Here is a 23,332-nt window from a genome sequence, read left to right on the forward strand (position 1 = left end):
CTCATGTCCACAGGAGATTAAACGTGAGGACTCAACTCAATATTATTGGTCGGGGACATACAAGGATCAGAATGTACAGAACTGAATTTGTTAAAAGATCGAAGTAGGTGGTGTTAAAACAATCACTGTAATCCCTTATTTGTTACATGTTAAATACATTACAAGTAGCACAGTCTATATATTCCTTTCCCAATGAATTGAGGTGTTGAGTGCAGTAGATAACCAATAAAGCAATGTGAATATACATAAATGATTACCAAATGCAGTTTTAACTCTGAGCCAAGTTACGGGAAATCCAGTACCAGCAAAGCAACATCCTTTCAGATCACATTGGCCAAAACTCTACAAATAATGACTAGAAAATCTATATTCATTACCGGTTAGTGTCATTAAGAATCAAATAAGTGAAGCAGTGTTCCATGGAAATTCTGATTGGTTTATTCCTGGTTTTTACTGTGCAGAAATTAAGTCGCCAAGTACTTCTTGTTTAATTAGGCATTTCTGTCTCTGTTACTGCAATTCTAGTCATGAAATATAACAGAAACATATAACCGCAGTGCCATTTCTAGTAAAATACCAACCAAATAAAAATACATCTAAGTCCTGTAGAGACACTGCTTTTAATTCGACTTTAAAAGCTGTAACAAATGCAAGGCATCACAAAGGTGAAGCCGTCCCTTCTTTCGTACCCAGCACTGAAACAGAAAAAATGCAACAAGTATTACTGATTTCTGCACTTCGTCCATAATCTAATATTCTGAAAAGAACACAATATTTGGGAAAAGTGGAACTGTTTGTGCCCTCAGGTGAAAAGGCGTGGAGAACGTGCTCAGCCGATCTGTTAAAACACGCTAACCTCAATCACTCTTTCTAATTGACCCAATATAGTGGGAATTCCCCATCTTTCCATCTGTAGACCACTGCCTGACACGTGCGTGCTAACTAAGCTACAGCTTAGGGCCTCGCAGAGTGAGGGTGTAAATATTTTAATGAATCTGTTGTACAAACACCGTCCATCTTAGCTTTACACTCATCTTCGCATATTACAGTTCAGTTTCACGTTCATTTTTTAGTGTTCCCGTCAGTCAGGATAATAAATTTCACTCTGATGGTCAATTCTGGCCCTGCTGTGGACAGAAACAGATCCAGTGTCCAAAAATGTCTTCCTTTCAGAATACTGGACAATGGACAAAGTTCAGAAATCAAGTTAAATACCATTTGTAATATACAAATGACAGAACAGATTTAAAAATCAATCGATACATAAAATAGAATAACAGAAAATGGAAGCTTTTGTTTTGTCAGGTAATAAAATGCTGGAGGTATTCATATTTAAGTTTAAAAGAGGTGAAACACCGTGTTCTACAAGCTCTTACAAATCTACAAACTAAGCTAAAAACAAGCTACTAATACATCTTTCAAATTAGCATAGCTTTCTGACGCTATCAATTTACAGCATTACAAAAATTTGAGGCCAAATGAACTATTATTACCTCACATATTTAATCTTCTCTACATTAGTTACAAATATTCATTCCTTCGGACATATTTCAGTTTCAGTTACGCAGTACAGACTACGTTTAGAGAACAATTTATTCCTGATTCAAAGCGCTGTGTACGCACTCTACAGAAAATAAAAACTATTCATAATCATGTTAAGAACTGCTTTCTTTTTTAGTAACATCTCAATTCAGTGGTTGCAGACAACAAAGATAATTTTATTTCTCACAATAATAATAATATTAATAATAATAATGATAATACCAACGGTTTCTCACTAAATGTCATTATTTCAACTTCGAGGTCATAACGATATGAAAAACTATGGGCAGTTTTACTTTCTTGCTTCATTAATAATGAAATATTACAAATTTCTTTGGAAGTGTGTGTACTGTTGATCCAACGCGTGAGCTCGCTTCTAACAGGTGCTTCCACATGTTAAGCCTCTAAAATTACATCAACATTCTAACATAACTTTTTAAGACACCATTACTTAAAAGGCAGTGAAAAAGATTATGAAATTTTAGCTGTTTGGTATAAAATATTTTTTTACGCTATAAATGAGGTAAATTACCGGATGTCTTCACCCGTAATATCGGATTCAGCAGGACACTGAGGCAACACCCAGAGCGATTCAAAATGTCGTAACAAAAATAACTACAACGCACTTGCCAGGGATCAAACCTCAGTCATGAAGATCATACTTTACTGAAGAATTACAGCTGGGTGAAAGTGGAAACCACACTTAAAATTCATACCGGACTGAAGCTACTATCGTTTCAGATGAACAGTATCCTGAACAAGAGATACAGACCGTCAGTACAACCTGAACATCCACTGTATCTGTTTTTCTATATTTATTATTAAATATAGAATTCTGATAAAGACGATGATAATTATTAGCACCACAACACTTCCATGGCATATATTATTTGCATTTTTTTTAAACTTCTACTATTCGATGCAACCGTCACAATAACACATGAACGAACCATATTCTGACGTGACTTAACCATCTCTAGAATTTATTATTTTGTAATGTTCACACATTTTAAAACTGTTGCAAATTCTGTGACAAACATTCACTGGCACTACGAATACAGTTAATCAGTCTCGGCTGTAGTTATAACAGAAACACGCAAATTCCTTTCTACTCTAATAACCTGAATTTGTCAGTGATATTATGTTTGAATTCATTAAGATACTAAAATATTTAATTTCCAATGGAATTCTTTTGCTGCTAAAGGTTGAGGTGGGTCTCGATCACACAAACCTGACAACGAAGGCCAAATGGCTACAAAATCACTGAAATATTGTGAAATATTAAAGGCACTGTCAGTAACTGCAAATGTGATACATGGAAGTTTGCCAAACACATCCATAAACTTCATTCCTAGCTACCAAAAGCCATCAGTAACAGAAAGGAAATTTCCAGATATGCCGCAAAGTTACACTATGTCCTCGTAAGAGTTGAAAAGCTAGTTCTGATTACACAATCTATATCCTCCGTGGCTGGAGAATCAGTCAAATAACTTTAAAAAAATGTGTTCTTATATCCCTGAATATCCTTAAACTATGGCTTTTTTTTAACATGTGGCACTGTTTTATATTCTGTTGTATACACGTCACCAAGTCAAGAACGTAATCACAAGCGAAGCGAAGTTTCCGCTGGAAGCAGCAGAAAAAAAGCAATCGACCATTTCTGGGAAAATATAAAAATATTTCAAAAGCTACTAGACTTTCATTCTCATTACAACCAAACCTGATAACAATTCACCCAGCTTATATTTTAAGCCACAGCTGTGTTTTTGAAGTACATTATCCGCACGCATAAAGAGATTAACGTCTGAAGAAGAAACATCAACTTGAATTGTAAATGCAAAATTTTCCATCATGGTGATCATTAAGAAATGATTTAAAATACAAGAAACATAGTTCAAATGTTAAACGTTACGACAGCAGAACATGAAGGTTCGACACTAGCGACACCAAACCAGTTTCATCCAAATTCCAACTACACAACCCATCATCCAAGATTCATATCACTGTTATTCTCCCCTCGCCTTTTCATCTTCAAAGTATAAATTTTTCAAAACAGGTTTCCCCATCAGTTTTATGTAAATTTAACTTAACATTATTTGTTTCATGGGTTTACACATGGAAGCAAAATACCTTTGATTCCCATTAACTGATATACCACGAGAGACCAAAAACTGTGCCATCCCGAACATACCGTGCTTATGGGATAAATGTGTGACATTGGGGGCTTGAAAAGCATTCCGTATAAAGACAGACAAAAGAAGAGAGACTGCACAAGACAAATATACCAAATAAATTTATCTTGACACAACATAAAATTATTTTTCCATCAATTTTCCAGTGAAGGGTCATCTTCGCATCAGCAATTCAGTAAATTACAAATTTCAATATGGCATTTAATACCAACTGTATAAAAACACAGGGTCGTGCCATCAAAACTGTAAAGCAGCGACTTTTAATTCATTCTGCATTCTAGCTGTACCGTCGTCATCAATTTAGCTTTAAATTAAGTTTATGGTTTTCAAACAGCTACGAGTATTGTATTTTCTATTTGTACAGGGAAGACTAAGAAAGTATAACCGCATCCTGGTTTCCAAACTGAATATGGAGGAGCTATATAAAATTGAGGGGTCTGTAGTGGCCGCGCGGTCTGAGGCGTGGGCCTTGTGTCGCTTGGTCACTGGGACCGTGAGTTCGAATCCCACTCAAGCCATGGATGTTTCTCCACGTTTTTCTGTGTTGTGCTGTCCTGTGTACAGGTAGAGGCCTTGCGGCGGGTCGATCCCTCGTCCAAGGAGTCCTACCGAATGTCTATAGATCAAGCCAACGAAAAAGTTGGGACCCGCAGTGCTCAGGCACTTGGGGAACGGGTCGTTCCCAGTATATAAAATTGAAACATGATGCACAACCACTTTAAATACAATTCTTGTCTCAGTGCAGTAATATACAGTAGTGGCAATTAAATGGTACATACTCTTCCTATATTTTATAATTCATATTAGAATGTCTGTACATACAGCAATTACCCATAGTCTATCCCCCAATAAATGCTTAACAGATGGGAGCACCTTAACATGCCTTCCAGCTGCAGGAGGGCATGCCAAAATATAACTGCGTGTTTTGAATAGCCTTACAAAAACTCGCAGAGACGTGGTCCTGGACGGAAACTGAGAATCTTCACTGAACCGGTAGTCAAAATCAATAAGATGCAGTAAATATTCATTCAGAGGGTTAGAAATTTCACAGTGTTGTAGTGAACCCAATTGAGAGCACACAAGTTTTATCACAAGGCTACAGAGTTTCTTGTAAGACTATTACTATGACCATTAACCGACAAATAAAAAAAAAAAATTACACGATGAAGAAACCATTCCATGTTGATTCGCGCACGACACTTTTCTTGTGCGATTTCAATCTTCGGTATCAAGCTTCTGAACACTGTATGGTTATATGCACTTGTACAAATTTGTATTAACTATTTTCAGAAAAAACAATATTGATCAATACTCTGACGTTTCTTTTCTATTAAAGTTTTGACTTCAAGTGGCAGAGTACTATATCACCAGGGTGCGTGTTCTGATCAATGAAATCTTGCAGTGCTAAGTCCGACACCATAATGCTGAACTGCAGAAGTGCTGATATTTGCATATTCGAAGCTGTTTCTGGGCAGTTAAATTTCAGGCTTCCTGTTGAACTTCCTATAAATTTCACTAACACAATCCACTGACACATTAAATAGAGGTTTCTTCAAATGACAAACTGACGAGAGTACCTTAATGTCCATGTGAACTCAATACCATTCCTGAAGTTCACTGATAAATAAATTGTTATAACACAGAAGTTTCCAATAAATGTTAACCCTTTCGCTACTAGTTCACATCATAAGCTACAACAATCTTTCAAGTCCATTTCATTACTTCATATTTTGAGCTTTACTTCAGACTGATCAATATGAAGTTCACAGGTGTCTACTGGAATGCACGATCCTCAATTTTGCTTAATAAATCAGACAACTGAATAAAAAGGTTATTTTTAGGAAGTGTTACAAATCAATCTGTCTGTATGTAAGATTTGAGGTTTTCACAGCGGTTGGGTTGTTGCGCTGTATAGTCTGATCGATGCTAACCAACGTTTCAGAGGTCATACTGCCTCCGTCATCAGGTCGATGAATAGCTACCATTGATCCACTCCCACGCCTCCTCCCATTAGCTCAGGGCAGGCTACTCCATTCACATTCCGGCACCTATGAACCTAGCCCCACACCCCCTATTGGCATATTCATCACCCTGATGATGAAGGCAGTATGACCTCTAAAACGTTGGTTAACATCGACCAACTACACGGCGCAACAACCCAGAAGACAGAAATCTTCAATCTGTCGGTACTTTAAGAACATTGGAACCATTTTTACTGATGCATAAACAAACAGTACCCCAGATTTCCACCACAAGCCAGTTTCTTCTTACACAAATAAAAATATATTTACCTCACTTCAATTTTGAAGTTTGTAAAACTTAACCTTTAAAATAAAACACATAGGATGTGCAATATAAATGCAATAAACATTTAAATGTACTTGGAATTGAGAGGAAACAAAACTAAAGAAATTGTTAATTAAAATAGATTCATCATTCTACAGAGATCATTCCAAATAACCAAAAAATTATACGTTTGTATAATGACAATAATACGACACATTCGAGAACATAAAAAAGTCCAATTACTGTCCTTATTTAGTTGGAAGATAGGCAAGATACGACTTAAACAGACGTAGATAATTCTACTGCAGAAAGAATCATATGTATTACATTCACAATATGTGTAAGCCATATATCCATATATACAGTAAGCATTATTACTGTGCCAGTGATAGAATATAATTACGGTTCCAATTTCTTAGAAATAATTAAATAAAACTGAGTTACTACTTTAAAATAATACTAAGTCACAACTAAGCAAACTAAAATCAGTATGATTTCAGTCATAAACATGAAATCAAATGAGCAAAATGAAAGACATAAATAGACTAAGGAAAGATGACGCTCACATGTGGGGTCCACTTCAGCTAAGTTGGAACTGGCTTCAATCACGAACAGCCATCATTACCAGTCAAAATACTCGGTTGAAAATGCTGTTCTATCGTACAGAATACGACAACATTTTATCAAGGACCACAATTTTCCTCTCACACAGAGTTCAGCAAATCCACTTACTATCCAGAAAGTGGCTTCTTACGACAGAAATAAGTTATATGAAGACATATCTGCATAGAACAGACACATCACATTTTTATCTTTCGTCATCTTAAATAGGATCCTGGCATTTTGGCGCTTCTGACAGCTGAATTGTGTTCATAAAAAGAAATTCTCAAAAAGTATACATTATTTTCTTATTATACTACAAAAATTGTATAAATATGTAATTTGACTTAACTATTTCATGTTTTTATAAACTGAGAAGCCCTAAACAGCATTCATTCCATTTTGAAGTCTTGAAGAATAATGTTTAGCTCATGTTCAACTATTAGAGAAGTTTGTTGTGAGATTTCATGTTCTTACAGAGGCAAATATGAAGATGGCTGACTTCTGGGTTGTTGAACCATGTACCATGGCAGAAGTTTACTGATGTTTCAGAGGCGATTCATCAGAGAATGATGGAGGTAGCGAGCACCTCCAAAAGGTCGGTAAACTACTACCAGAGCAGACAGCACAAGAACAATGAAGACAACCATCTTCAATAAATACAAAGTTTATTGTGAAATCTTGCAATAATACAAAGTGGAACCTTGCCAGTTTGGTTAAACAGCACAGATAGAAGCAGAGTAGTTAAAAGGAAAAATACAGTCTTTGAAGAGAATCACCTGGCTACATGTTGAATTTGTACTCTGCATGTGTCAAAATGAATGATAAAGAGTAAAATCATGGAGTTTAGTAGGGAGCTGTTGTAATGATGGTATAAAAAGTTCTTCAAAATTCTCTGTTTGACATACTATCATTTCTTGAACAGACTTTCTATTAACACGTCAACACAATCCTTGAATATTAGAGAAGTTGCACATTCAAATGCTTCTGCTTCCAGTACTGTACATTTATAAGCTGACAATATTGTGTACACATACACATTCCAAGTCTTCTATTATAACCTAAGAAAAATGTATAAAAAATTAAGGTAACTGAAACAGATACTGGTATGCAAAAGTTTAATACAGCATCCATCCAAAGCAATCATGGGAGGTCCATGTTGATGAGTAAATTTTTTCATTCATATATATTTTATCTGGATAAGTAATAAAATAGTTTTCTCAAAAACCTGTCTTGTTTTAAAGTCAAGTAAATAATAAATATACTTGAAGTGTTAAAGTGTTACTCTTACGGGTTAAAAAAAATATCTTTATTCTTTTTCATTTCTGATAATTATCAGAAATTATAATTTTATGCAGACCACACAAAGAGATTTCTGCCTCATGAACAAATATTTATACATATGTACATTCTCACTTCTTCATGGATGTCTGACCCATTTTCGCTAACTCTTTATAATTTTACACAATTCATACAAATATTACGAGACGTGGAATTCAGATCATCGTGAATCGCAGTAATGCAGCATTCATTAAAATGGCAAGGTCCCACTAGGACTAATACCTAAAATATGGAAAAATATGGTACTTTCAAAATGCAACGCTAACATTTTAACTAAACACGTCTCTCCTTTCACATCTCTTGTTTCAGAAATGAAACAGAGAAGAGAAGACTTGCTTTGGTTGAAGCTGTAACGAAAGGGTTAAAAATATACTGCACAGTACAATGTTTGCAGTCTCTTTTCAACAACCAAGCTGGATATCAACTTGTGTTTAGAAAGCTCCCCTGGAGAAAGCTTCCACAACACGCGGAACCTCAGCATCAAAGCCTGCCACATCCAACATACCAGGATCATCGGGGCACGCCACGGCAAACTTTGAAATGCCCAAACCACAGGTCACCAATCTAGGGAATGTGAACAAGCGTAATCAACAATAAAACAATGTTACAGCAGACACAAAATAACTACAAGATTCACTGACTGTTACAAATATACACACAGGAGAGAGGGGAAGACTGCAAAGTGTTAGCGCATGTCGAGAGATAACACGATCAATACGAACGATCGAATTTAGGCTACAGAAGAAATGTGTGCCTGCATTGCTAGTGTTTTAAAGTTCCTTTGGAGCACAAAATACAGTTTAGTGTGAAAGTGTATCAAAATGTGTCAAAATTATAAGGGTAAAAAATGCTTTCACACAGAATCTTTGCAGTCTTGCTCCCACTTGCACTTTCCACCGTCTCCTCCCCTATTAATGTGACAAAGCCCAGGTTCAGAGTAATTTGTGCCCAGTGTACTTAAGACCTGAACAACAGAAAATAACACACTGTGAAGGTATGAGCATCTCCAACAAATACTGAATTTGAAATAATATATTAGATGTTACAGGGCCTGATGTACAATATCCTGACCTCAAGGCTTATTTCCAGTTCATTCAAACACTTAGATGCAAAGGTAACTATGATAGCAATTTTCACTTCAAAGTAAAAATAAAATTGATAAAAAATGTAAATATGTCAACATTTCTAACATAAAATTTTAAAAGCCTAATTGCAACAGATTATCATTTACAGTAAATTGGAAATATTACACTTTTATCATATGGATATTTACAACACTAAATCCAAGTGATGTCAATTAAGGAGGTCGCATGTAAAAGTATTCACGACTGGTCCCAAGAGTTGCTCCCAACACAAAAGTGTACTCATTACCAGGACAGAATGGTCTAAAAGGAAAATGGTATCAGGGAGAAGTCAGAAGGTTTGTCCAAAATTCATTAGAGACAGACACACAATGTCTTCTAGAAGTTTCCGAGTTAAAACAGCGTATCTGAACACTAAACTATGAAACAGTTTAAACACAGTTAATTTAACAAGTTGAACAGAACCTTGAATCAAGATCATTAAATTGTAATTGCAGCCTAGAATGCAACGACCTGAGAGCATAAGTTTGCTTCCCCTTCAGCAAACGTCAATATCGTAAAACTTGCAAAGAAGTTGATCTAAGGACACACCAAACAAAAGACAAAACTTAGTATTAATCAAAAACATTTATTTTTCCTGCACGCACATTGTGGTGACCAACAGCAACAGTACTATCTTCAAACCTTAACTTCACCGACAACAAGTTAGACTAGGAAGGCGACTTACTTCGCGTTGGGAAGGTTGAGAGCAGTACGGTACTGTTGCAGACTATTAACGGCATTGGATTTGCCTTGCTTCACCTGAGTGTCTGTCAAGATAATGAACACATCCACTAGTTTCTTCAATTTCATGGCCCACAAGATAGGCTGAGACAGGTCTACAGGCCCATTTGGTATCTAAACAGAAGAAAAAATGAAGTGGCAACATAACCCCTCATTTTACTCCTATTAATGCCAGGAACAAGACTGTCGGATACACACCCACAAACTGTTAATCCCACCACATCTTTACTTTATCCTACGCAAAGTGACAAACTCTACTATAAACATAGACTACAGTGAAACCTCGATGCATTGTTTTCGGCGGGGGCGGGAAATAAAAACGATGAATGCGGGAAAACGATAGATGCGGGAAAGCATTAAAAATTTAAAAAAAACAATGTTTCTCTTTCAAAGTTACTTCTTTTTACCAAAAAAGTCTTTAATGGACAACTGGTTTGTTGAAACTTTACGTTTTAGACCAAACAGAGCACTTTCCACGTTCAAAATGTTTTCTTCGTCACGTTCACTAATATTAAGCGCATAAAAGAACGACTTCACTTTCGCCAATGCAGCGTGTGCTTCGGCAAAACTCGGCAAAGCTTCGGGCTCGCATTCATCGTCTTCCTCTTCCTCACCACTCCCACCCCCTTTGCGGACAATAACAGGAAGAATGGAAATACTATTACTGCCGAACTCAACGAAACGTAGCTGTAGAAGACCCTGAACCGCTGGAAACGAGATGAACCAGAAGAATGAAAAGTGCCGCCAGCCTTTCCTTTGTACTTGTAATAAAAGCATTTGTGAAGAAATTCACACTGCACATGCCATCTGGCATCGCTGGAACGAAATATGAGTGCACCCTAATTAAAATCGTAAAATTTCTGACAATGAGCACCGCCATTCACTCCAACTATCACCCCTGCACCGCTGACCCTCATTCCAAAAGAATGTGCTGGTTGGGCGACATAACAGGTTACCGCTACTGCGTATTCCAAAAACATTGTGCATCTTCCGGCATTAATTTATCTCAAAACCCAGCATTTTAAATTCTCAGAAACGATCATTGCGGGAAAATTGTGGGACGGGACTAAGATTTTTGAACGATCGATGCGATAAAACGATAGTTCGAGGAACGATAGAAGCGGGAAAATGTAACATTATTTTATATGGGATGTATTCGGGACCGAACAAAACGGACGATGCATCCGGGAAAACGATAGTTCCGGGAACGATGGATAGAGGTTTCACTGTATTTACTTCAGCGTTGAGCCATTTCCAAAACTAAAAACATAAATTCACAATTAGTATTACTAGGATAGAAAAAAAAATACATAAAGCTAACAAATTTCATTATTAACAAGAATTTAACTAAAAGCAACTACATGCAAATAAAATTCACAAAGTTAATTTTCAAACTGTGACCACATTCCTATTTCCAAACACAGAAGTCAGATTACACATATATTTTCACTTGTTCGTTTTAAAAAGAAACAGCTGAGTTTGGAAACCTGTAGTGTCTCTTTATGCACATAAATAATGACAGAGCAATAAATTATGCGACTCAGATCTCCTTCATTCAGTGATAATGAAACATCATGAAGGAAGATTGCAACAAAAAAATGACACACACATAATCTTTGATACCTCTTTCAATCTGTTTTGTGTTTCCTGCATTGAGATGTTCTTGCCCAATTCCACTGGTTGCATCGAACCTTCTGCACCAAACGCAGCCACTGTCACATCACGTTCTGCTTTTACTAGACAAAGAGTCATCAAGACAGCTGCCTGTGCTGGTGAAATGGTAAGGCAATGCCAACACTTGCCATGCACCATCTGGTTCCTCACATCAATTGCCACCAAGTAACGCATCCCTGTTGGTACTAGTAACTGAAACACAAATACAATCTGACATAAGGAATCTGCAGGAAATTTAATTAAAAAGTAAGGTTAATTATACTGTTTTAATTAGTCTAGTGACTCAAAAACTTTCTGTTTGCACAACGCCTGGATGTCATGATGCTGTGGAACACTTTGAAATTTGATTTTTTGCCATCATTAAACTAGGAAAAATAAATATTAGCCTACAAGTGAAAAATATTTTGTCAAATTATACTGTGGTCTGCACATCTCAAGATACGACAAAATGAAGTGAAAAGCTTAGTTCCAAAACAAGACATCAGCAGATTTTTCTTTTTGAATCGACAGAAATTTATTATATAGACGATGTTAACACCATGAATGCGTCTTTGTTTTAGGATTGATATGCCACACCTCAAAGAGATGTTCAGGCTATTATCTGAAATCCTAAGCCAACATCACTCTGTTTATTTGAATTTTAATTTTGCATATGTCTAGTTTTGAAACAAAAAATATGTCTTTTCTTGGAAGCAAAGAAGTAATTCATATGCAGATGGAGATAAGCACCCTGATGATGGAGGCAGCAAGTACCTCTGAAACAATGATATATTTCTACCACACTACATGGTGCGACAACCCAGAAGAGAGCCCATCTTGCATTTCCTGTAAATGACAGGATTTTTATCAGTCCATAGAAAAGAGTAAATAAGGGGTTTCACCGTATTAAATAGTATTCATGTCACTTCCACATAAAAAAAGCAAAAAAAAAATGCATTTTTTGTTACTAATTTTATGAAAATTAAAGCTAAAACTTCTCAGACCTACCGTAAAAGTAGACATTAACAGTTGGTTCAAAGCCTCTATGATTTTTGGGTGTGGCTGTGGTGTTGATTTTGTTTTAGTGTCTGATTGAGATGTTCGAGGCACAAATGCTGTTGGCCTGTCAACATATTCCGAAACATTATTTGATGCTCTCTTTATACTTATAAATAACATTCAAATAACATATTTAGTACCTTAAAAGGCAACATAGGTACATGATAAAACTAGTTTTAATCACCTCTACAGAAATTGATAAAATAATTAGCTGCTGGCATGTTACGTGACAGAACGGACAACTGTCACAAATACAATTGCAATGAGTAAAATTTTCTTTAAATGTAACAATTGTAATCACTTGTAAAAAATACAACTACTTTGTAGGATTTGAGGTTTTCACGGTGGTGAGTCTTAAGATTGCTGTCCTCTGGGTTGTTGCACCGTGTAGTCTGGTAGAAGTTTACCAATGTTTCAGAGGTCCTTGTTGCCTTCATTGCCCTGATGATGGAGGCAGCAAGGACCTCTGAAACATTGGTATACTTCTACCAGACTACACGGTGCAACAACCCAGAGGACAGCAATCTTCAATACAACTACTTCTTCACATTTTATTTTCAGAACTCTTAAGAAGCCACGGAAAGGGTAAACTCCCCAAAATAATATGAAACTATGTCTGTCTGAATCATAATAAAGCTACGAAGGACAGAATTATCATAAACTGACAAGCAGGACTAAACTTCTTTATTACCCACATCATCTAATTAATTCCCATCACAACATAAATTCAAATACAAAATCAGACATTATTTGTTACAAAGCAATATTAGTTTCTTCTTTTACCCTTTTGAGTCCGATATTGTGATGTGGTGACCCTGCCAATTAAGATCTTTCCACAACACCAAAAAAATTGGAAAACCTATCAGCGATCTATTGGTGGTACTTCCTCACTATTACTTCTCAGACACAGTCAGAGGTAGCAGCAGCTTTGGGTTTTTACCACTTGTCAATGTGATGTCTAGGAGACAAGCAGCAAATTAAAACATTGCATGACAAGCAGTACACTATGACCCGTCAAGAAGCCCTAGTGGAAGTGACGGCAGTTGTGCCATGATGCCGAAAAGTTTAAATATTACAGTGGTATTCTGATAAAAAGTACGAAGAACAATTTATGCTGTTATTAATGGGGTTTTCACTAATCTATAATAAAAAAATGTCATTTTGATATTTGCGGATGGGTATGTTTTTAACTGTCACAACACAAACATACTCTCACAGACAACATATTTAAATTGATGTGAACCCCAGGGAAAACATTAAAATTATGTAAAGTAAAGTTTGTCCCTCTACGTGCCGTAAAAGCACTTGGGGTGAGTGGAGGTATAGCTCCTCTCTTTCTTGACCTCGGCACTAGATGGGGGTGAGTGGTCAGCATCACGCCCCCAGCCGGCTTTACCCCCGGGAAAGGACCCCGGTACCCATTGTAGAGGAGGCCGGGTGGGCCCCAGAGCCGGTCTGGACGAAGAGGCCAGAGGAATAATCCTCTGCCCCCGTCAGGGATCGAATCCCGGTCGTCCAGCCCTTAGCTAGTCACTATACTGACTGAGCTATCCCGGCTCATATTAAAATTATGTAAGACATGTTTATGCCTGATATTTTTTATTTCTGTTCTGTTATGGTATGTTTTGAGATACTTGTCACTTTGCATTACTTGGTAATATGTTGCCTTTTAACTGTGCAAGTTATCCAAAGGCGTGTAGCAAGTTCATCTTTGGTACAACAGTGAAAGAAGTAAATGAAGGGAGGACATGCTATTGTAATTTAATTTTGCTGATGAGCTGATGATACCCCTAAATCAATTTCTGCAGAAGGCCTCAAAATGTAGCTGTTTGGCTCTTACAATATCCGTTACCTTAAAAATCTGAGCACAATTAAAAGAAATAAAGAGCCAGAATAATTCGGCCACTCAAGCTGGATGATTAGGGTTCAATTTCAGACAGGAGCAAAAAGGTTTTCTCTTAGCTTCTTCATTTGCACCAGCTCTGGAGCCTATCTAGACTCCTGTCCGATTAATATTCGGAGCCCCTTCCTGGGGCATGAAGCTAATCACCCACCTTCATACAGTGCCAAGGCCATGAAAGACTGGAGCTATACCTCCACCACCCCACATCTCCGTGGCATGGCGCTTAGTAAGTATGAAGGACAACTTTATCTTTAATAAGAGCACATAATGAGATTTTTTTTACAGCTGCATATTTTATCCTTTAGGGATCAAAGTAGGATTGAAATCCTTTGGTAATGTACAGACATATGTCATAATGAGATTTCACTGTGTGATGTACTTACAGTATATAAATGACTTAAGTTCTTCTGTTTTAACATACTAAACGCGTGAAACATACCTTCCCAGACTCTCATAGTTGCGAAGTGCCACAAACACATGAGCTGGATGCAGGTTTGATTCACCAATAGCTGACTGGTCATTCAAAGCATCCAGTATTTTAGCCACAATGGGTTGATTTCCTTTAAGAAACCACAGCCGTCCAAGTCGTTTCAGATTCTGTAGCAACACTCCCAGTGACAGATTAGGTATCAGCGCATTCCACACCTGATGGTTAAATAAAATAAAGAAACTATTTTTCCTAAAGCATATAATAGAATCATCTCAACACATACAACACCCCCGAGAGGAAAAAAAAACAATATATTGAATGAAATGCTAGCATCCAGAAAGTATAATCTGAACACAAGTGTCTGGAAAGTACAATCAACACAATATTGTACTAAAATAGCTATCCTGTTTTTGGAACTATCATCAAATAGATGGTCATATCAATAAGGTGTACAGCCGTTGATGTTCAAGGTCTGTACATGATGGAGAGCGGTTTCCTGGAGACAGAGTATGACTGCATTATCATACTGAATTATAGCTTGTAGATGTGTAATCCTAGAATGGAATTCATTAAGATTCCATTAGATCAGGTCCATAAGGCGAGAGAAAGACTTATTGTTTATTACGCCGTCTTCTTTACAAGAGGTTGGTGACATATTATGAACAGGATCCTTCCATCCTTTTCTCAGACTGGGACCTGTTCATATACGTTCTTGGCAGATGATCCAGAAATGGTTTGCCATTGCCTTCTTCTGTGTGTGAATGGGATGCCACGGAGAAACCGGGGAAGCCCCCGGAGGAAAACTCTGTGTTGCCTAGATCACGGTCTTGCCTAACACAAGTTATAAATTCGGGCACTGCCAGGAATCGAACCTGGGACCCCAGGATCACAAGGCCAGCGTTCTAACCGCTAGACCACCATGGCGGTGAGAGAAAGACTATGGAGAAGTAAAAACTACGGTGCTTTTATAAGGTATAATCTCGATTTCCATCCTCTTTCCCTTGGGAGTGTAAATCAGAACACAGAATGTTTTGACAAATTTCCCTCACCTGCTTTGATTTCAGAAAGTGAGCAGGAACATGTTCAAGTGTGAGAGAGTGCATTTCTATGAGCCTTGCAGCATTATGTTCATCATCACAATGCTTAAAATCCTCAATGGTCTGCAGGTAAGTCATCACTTGTTGTGCCTCAGGTTTGTCCGCAAACTCCTTCTTGGCATCCTTCAAGCCATGGATAACATACTTCAATACTGCAGCCATTGCTAAAATCATAGTTTATATACATATAACGTTAAATATATACACAGTGTGTTTCAAAAGTAGCTTTACAACTTGAGGGCGAGATATTGGTGAACTGATACGAGAAACACATAATTTCAGAACATAGAAATGTAGTCAAACACTTCAAGTTTTATGTCCATCAGATTTTTATGGTTCAATGTGACTTCCATTTGTTATGCGGCAGACGTCCCATCTGTAGTCAATATCTTGCCACACGTGGTGTAGCATTTCCGGTGTCACTTCAGCAACTGCAGTGGTAATTCGAGTTCGGCCACATTTGCAGGTAAGGGTGGCACGTACACTTGATCTTTAACAAATCCCCACAAGAAAAAATCTAAAGGTGTTAGATCCGAGGAACGAGGTGGCCATGCTATTGGTGCGGCCCAACCAATCCACCGACCTGGGAAACGGCCGTTGAGGTACTTGCGCACTTCTCCGAAGTAATGAGGGGGTGCGCCGTCTTGCTGTAAGTGAATGCGTCCTTCCTGGTCATCTTCGTCAAGTTGAGGAATGAGGAACTGTTGGAGCATGTCCAGATACACAATGCCGGTAATGGTCTTCTCCATGAAAAGTAAAGGGGTGTACACTTTATCTTTGCTGAGGGCGCAAAACACATTAACTTTTGGACTGTCACGAGCATGTTCCAGGAAGGCACTTGGATTTTCACTACCCAAATCCTGCAGTTGTGGGTGTTGACCTTACCAGTGACATGGAACGTGCTTTTGTCACTGAAAATTACCAAGTCCAGAAATCCTTCAACGTCTTCAACCTGCCGCAACATTTCTGTGGCGGTTTTCGGTAGTACAGTTAATGTGCATGAAACTTGGTGTGTTTGGCTAAATTTGTGCATTTGAAAATATTGTGCACATCCTTTAAATAAATTTATATTCTCCTGCAAAGTTGTAAAGCTACTTTTGAAACACAGTGTATTTTAATTCAGAACCTAAATAATTCACAGACTTCAGTAGCTACAAGACTCTCATACTGATTTAACCATAGGTTATTACAAAATCTCAAGTTTTTACACTGGACATAGACCCAGCTAACATTCAACAACTACAGAATTTACAGGGCAACAGATTACTACCATATCCTGAAATAACAACATATCTATATTTCAGAAAGAATTTACTGGGTCTGTTGCCTCAGAGCAGTCATACGCTACATTATTTCAGATTCAACAGAACCTGGATCAAGTGTAAAAATGTCCAATAATGAAGATGGTTGTCTTCTGGGTTGTAGCACTGTGTAATCTGGTAGAAGATTACCAACGTTTCAGAGATTCTTACTGCCTCCATTATCAGGGTGATAAGTTAGTAAGGACCTCTGAAACGTTGGCAGACTTCTACCAGATTACATGGTGCTACGACCCAAAAGAGAGCCATCTTCAGACTTACCGCCATGAAAATCCTACATGCCAAATATTAACAGAATCTTTAAAAACAATTTCAGGTCATTATTTACATCTTAACTACTGACTATATATGTAAACAAATTTTGGTACTTGAGGGTTATCGGGACACATCGCTTTAAAAATAGGTTAGGTTAGGTTAGGTTGTTGTTCTGCAAGATTGTTTACCGCACCTCCTGTTCACTCTATCACTGAAATATAGTTTCATAGCAACCTAACCTAACCTAACCCAACCTATTTTGAAATAGATGTGTCCCGATAACCCACAAGTACCGAAATTTTTATTACTATTTTCAATATATATTCATTTCACCTATAAAATTAACAGACTTCACATTTTATTTATACACTCAAACCATGAGATATGAAAATATCAGTATTGGTCTCATGTAAGTTACCATTTAATTTGAGATAAAGTCACCACCCCTTACTCCAAATAGGATGAATGAATAAAATCATATAATCCAGGGATTCACAATCTGTGACCCACTGACATGATCATGGTTTCTATGGCAAATGCACATGAGCTTGCAGCATGATAGTGCTAAGCCAAATCTGGAATGAGGCTACATATACATAGCGAATATTCTGCTAATGGTAAAACATCATCGCCTACTTCTTTGCTTCTATGCATCTCTTAAGTCTGTCATTAGCATGTTATTACTAACAGTTCAGCTGTATGTACTTGAATCTATGAACAACAGTTACCAAAAAATAGCGCAACAGCAAAGAACACAAAACACCAATTTCATAACATAGGCCATCATTACCAACATCTGCTGACTTCGGATGAGACAGCTTAATGATATCCCGGTGCGTCCAACCATACTGACCACGGAATTTTGTTACACATTCACATAATTCCATTGGCTCCTTCCTCAAGTACCAATCAATTACCACACGTCGCCAGCCATGACCACAACCTGGAAAAAGTAAGAAATAAGCATGATAAAAATGTATAATGGAACGAATATCTTAAGTGGGGACAGGCAGGTCACGGAATGCGGCATGTCATTAAACCTAGCTTACCTGAATTTGACTGTGAGAGATCATGAGCAAATTTAATGAACAGGAAGAAATCGATAGGGGCTTTGCACACCGTCTTAAGGGCATTGTAAGCAGCTGCACGCAATTGTTCACTTGTCTGCTGACGGGCGCACAATGCTAAAGCATACACTAATGATTGTGGATGTGCAGAATAACCATCACTGAATGCCTGCAAAGGAAAGCAATTTTTCATTTCACATCTGTTATATGCAACGTACAACAAAATCAAGCACTTGCAGTTTTCGAAGTCCCAAACCAAAAATAATAAGTGTACAGCTGGCATCATAATTCCAGTCATTCATATTCTTGTATTTGTCTGTATGTGGGTTTTCTTCACCTTCCAATAACTATAATGACTTTTGCATTGTGGGCTGTATACTTGTGTTTTGAAGTGTATAAAAACAATGAACCTTGCTGAGAAGCGCTGGTTGCTATCAAAGCCATAAAAAATCTCATCATTGATGTATGTAAAAGAAAATTTAATGTACAGGGTGTCTACAATGAAACGCCCAAATTTTATCGTATTCTCAGGAAGTAAGGAATAGAGACATGGCCTATTTATTGACAAATATCAGTCACACAACACAACAAGTACGTGAGCACCGTTGGTGACACGTAGGATATCTAGCCTGTAATCGAGTTCCGCCCAGGTCCGCTGCAACATATCCGGAGTGGTGGTACCGACAGCTTCCACAATCCAGGCCCGGAGGTCTCGCACTTTAGTGGCGTAAATTCTGTCCTTCACGTAGCCCCACAAAAAGAAATCTAACAGCTAGAAGAAGAATCCTCTGCCCCCGTCGGGGATCAAGCCCCGGTCGTCCAGTCCGTAGCCAGTCACTATACTGACTGGGCTACGCTGGCTCCTCTATGTAGTTAAGAATAAGAAAAATTTATTTTATAAGAACAATATAATACTGCACCTTAACAATGTGAGCAACTGGATCAGTATCTTTACCATCAGCTATCAGCGCCTCTATAGAAGTCACATTGCCTGGTTCAAAGTACTTATTTGCATAACGGTCACCTGGCTGATATAAAGCTGTCTCACGCCCATAATGAAGGAACCGTTTCAGTTTCAGTTCCGAGGATGCCGATGTCATAGTCGGGAATTTGACCACGTGACACCGACAGAGTAATTATTCTGCAAGAAAAAGAAGAGAATGAAGCTCTCCTCAGTGTGTCTAAAACAAATGACAAAAATTCATTTATCATATTAATTAATACTTACAAGGTCTTGTAAGTATTGGATGAATGTTATCAGAAAGAATTGGCAGATGGAAAGTAAGTGTGGAGTTGCAATAATTCATCAAATCAGTATATTTGAGCAGTTTCCTTTCTCTTATGTTCCATTCTCTCAACAAATCACCATAAGGAAACTTAAATATCACTAAAAAAAACTTCCAACAGTGCAACTACTATTCCCACCTTACACATTCAACCATGAGGTTAGTATTGTTAATTATGGGAAGTTTAGTCCGTGACTGTAATCTTGAGACTTGCGGGATGAGGAAGTGGGGTGAAGGAGGAAAGATAGTGTCTGCCTTTGACGCTTCAGACATCCTGCATTCCTTGCAAGTCTCAAGATTACAGCCGCGTACTGTACTTTGTCATCAGATGCTCTGTACATAAACTTAATCAATAACATTGAGGATAATAATGAAGGACATACACACATAAGCAGCCCAGTAACATAATTTCAAATTAATGGAGTTTCTTCTTGTACAACCCTAATAAGACAACCAAACTTCTGGGGTCTCTTCATAAACCTTGTATTAAAAATTTTCTCCTCCCTCCTGTGTACAGTTTGGCATGTAAGTATGAGCAGAAGCTATTTTATGCACATAAGAACTCACTTTAAACTACTACTTTACATGTAAATATAAGATGTTAAATTCTTAGCAAGAGGTGAAAATGTAACATCAAGACCAAGTTTCATAGCACAGTTTACGCCATGTCAATGTGACATGTTGTGATGTGGAACAAATTAACTGTGGCTACAACTGTCATAATTCAGACACATTCTTCTTTGACAGTGATAACTGATGACCCATTGCTGTTAGGATCCTGAAATGTGATATAATATACCATAATCATACCTACACATTTTTGCACAAACAGTTCACTGCATTAAAAATGACAATTATGATATCAGCACATAACCTGAAGGTTATGTATAACAAATTACAGGCAGAATTTAAAGCAAAAATCAAACTACACATGAACACAGATCAGTGTGCTGTGTAATTGTAATTATCTGTATTATACATAGGCCAGTTTATGTGTATGTTTGCTTACGCTCACAAAGAAATTTTTTATAGGATCAGGTCTCACGGAAAGCTTAACATAGTCCGATTGAGATTTTCCATAGTTTTCTACCTGCAATGTAATGTTAGGTATTATCTTGGCAATAACTGTTCAAACTAAGCAAAATATGAAAAGAAAGGGCAAGAGTAGTTCAAGAAGTGACATATGAACCTATTCGGCCATAAGAACTTATTGAAGGAACAAGAAGTAAATGAACCAGGAGATAAGGCCTCATATAGTTTTATTTGCACATGTGGTGTTTCAACTTTTACTGACTTATTACATATGGTTACTCCCTTTGTACAAAAATACCCATGAGAAATGCTGTTCTGACCAGCCAAAAACTTTCTGCTACTTTATGCTTTCTGGTTATTGGACAAGCATTTGAAGATCTGAAATTAACAAATACAACACGACCTCAAACACTGAGCAGAATAGTGCTTCAACCAAGCAAGATGAGCCTTAAAGTAAAACACAAAGGTAATAAAGTTACTTGCTATCAAGCTGAAAAAATACAATATACTTAAAAAAATTCAATAACTCTATTGTTATGATATGCCACCATGACAACAGAACCACAACTGAAGAGATAATGCACTGTGTACACACCAAACTACACAATAAACTTGAAGCAAGGCTGCTTTCACAACATGTATATCAAACTAGCTCGATGTTTCTTCAATCATTGCACAAACCTTCAATACTGTCCATACACTGTCAATTAAAACTATGCAAACCCAATACTGTGCAATTAATATTGCACGTCTAGGGGCCCCTTTTGAGTTACAGACCAAATTTCACATCTATATAAAACAGGTACAATTGCCTTTTTGTATGTTTTCCTATTTAGGTCATTATACAGGTGATGAGACAATAAAAAAATTAATTGTATATCAGCAAGCATTCACGAATTTAACATTCTCTTAACTTCTTCGTCAGTACTTATTTTGATTTGTTACTGTCTTTCCACAGTATTTGAAAGTTAATGCATTTTTTAAAACCTAATCTCTACAAGTTTTATAGTATTCTAGTGACGAGACTAACATCGAACTAAACGTGGTGCACATTTTTCATAAATCTTCTTGGTCAACAGATGACTATCTGCACAAAGCCACATACATAAAAGAATTAAATAAATGTTCTTAAAGGTAATATTCGTTCCCATAATAACAGGACTGCGAACTTAAAATCAGTTCTGCAACAAGTTCCTATGAGCACTTCACCAAAGTAATTACAAAAACCACAGTATTATAAATCTTCGTATATTATATCTTAATAAATGACACAAACCTTTGTATATTTAATATTTCTTCTTCAGTATTTCAGAGATGTCAACACAAGGCAATAAATGCACGATAAATGTGGGTCAGTACTGAAATTATGAACTAATGGGCAAGATGAAATAATCATAAAAAATTATATTTCGCCTTTAACTTATAAAATCTAACAGCACCTTTGTCTACCTTGAAAACTATCTTCATTAATTTGGTATCTAATTTGAACTTAACAAATTCATGTGCAATTACTTGGAAGAAACTCATACGACTCTGCACCACATAGAACTGAATGTCACTTCTCGAAATAGAGGCTGATCAAGAGCACACAACCCACGGATTACACATAGACATTTATATGATCTATGCGCACAACATACTTGTATTGTAACGTCTATGACTATATAAACGGCGATATTCTTTGAATCAGAAGAAAATCTTTGATTTGTAACGTCTAAACATATCTTCAATCGAATTTAACTTTAATAATTTACAATGATAACAGCAAGTCCTAGTTCACATGCTGATATTTTCGAGGGAACAGTTGCTCAACTACCTGTTAAAATGATTTAATCTGAGGTGAGATTCAGCCAGTAATGGTAGAAGGCAGGAGATCGACTTCAAACGACCAACAAATCGTACTTTCTTTGAACATATAACAGATGGTAATTTTAATTTGTCAATAACAGACACATAACACCAGCTCACAAACCGGTAATTCAATGCTACAAGTTGGCAACGCACTCAGCGTGTGACGTCACGCATGTATTGTTCTGCCATCTGTCCGCAGCTATAGTAAAACTATTAAAATGATTAATCTGGTAATAATTTGGTATCAAACACTAAAACAATCAATGCCGTGAGATCAGTTGGAAACGTCAATTGCATTGTGAACTGTACGGCTACTGGTTGTCATAAAAACCTTCGACCATGCCATTCAATTTACTCAAATCTAAACCTCCCCCCCCCCCCCTTCATGACATAGGAATAATTAATTTTACAAATCTTAAGATTTGCGAAATTAGTTTCAATAGGTTTTTATTTATGCAGTAAATTACAGCAAAATTCCGTAACTGTAAGTTCCTAAATTGAGGGATAGGCATAACTAGTCCCTTGGCACATCAATGTCAAAAGGGTTGCTTCCA

At 37.1% G+C, this 23,332-nt stretch overlaps 1 protein-coding gene across 4 annotated transcripts; it reads right to left on the minus strand.

The window, feature by feature from the left end:
- Positions 1-108: 108 nt before the first annotated feature.
- On the minus strand, positions 109-22,764 carry LOC110835931 (RNA-binding protein Ro60). 4 transcript variants are annotated; one of them, XM_087340726.1, is made up of 11 exons: positions 22,204-22,538; positions 19,530-19,750; positions 18,592-18,778; positions 18,333-18,485; positions 15,921-16,132; positions 14,881-15,086; positions 12,488-12,602; positions 11,450-11,692; positions 9,771-9,940; positions 8,467-8,525; positions 109-695 (listed from the first exon to the last, which is right to left on the minus strand). In XM_087340726.1, exons 2-11 carry the CDS (start codon positions 19,707-19,709, stop codon positions 658-660), a joined length of 1,563 nt encoding a protein of 520 aa, XP_087196852.1. In that variant the 5' UTR covers positions 19,710-19,750; positions 22,204-22,538; the 3' UTR covers positions 109-657. The 4 variants fall into 4 exon arrangements, with proteins under 4 accessions (XP_087196852.1, XP_021932337.1, XP_021932335.1 ...); XM_022076645.2 differs by lacking the exon at positions 22,204-22,538 and adding an exon at positions 22,744-22,764 and having other exon boundaries at positions 109-8,525; XM_022076643.2 differs by having other exon boundaries at positions 109-8,525; positions 22,377-22,539.
- Between the last annotated feature and the right edge of the window lie 568 nt (positions 22,765-23,332).

The sequence above is a fragment of the Zootermopsis nevadensis genome, unplaced genomic scaffold (assembly GCF_977971745.1).
Source record: "Zootermopsis nevadensis isolate Lab colony 2312 unplaced genomic scaffold, Znev_1.0 Znev_ptg000061l, whole genome shotgun sequence".
Lineage (NCBI taxonomy): Eukaryota > Metazoa > Arthropoda > Insecta > Blattodea > Termopsidae > Zootermopsis > Zootermopsis nevadensis.

Coding starts and splice junctions, on each gene's coding strand:
- LOC110835931 (XM_022076645.2), bottom strand. CDS start 19,709: ATGACATCGGCATCCTCGGAACTGAAACTGAAACGGTTCCTTCATTAT. Junction 15,087..15,920: donor ACTTTCTGAAATCAAAGCAG/GTGAGGGAAATT, acceptor TTTAACCATCAG/GTGTGGAATGCGCTGATACC. Junction 11,693..12,487: donor TGTTAATGTCTACTTTTACG/GTAGGTCTGAGA, acceptor TTTGTGTTTCAG/TTACTAGTACCAACAGGGAT.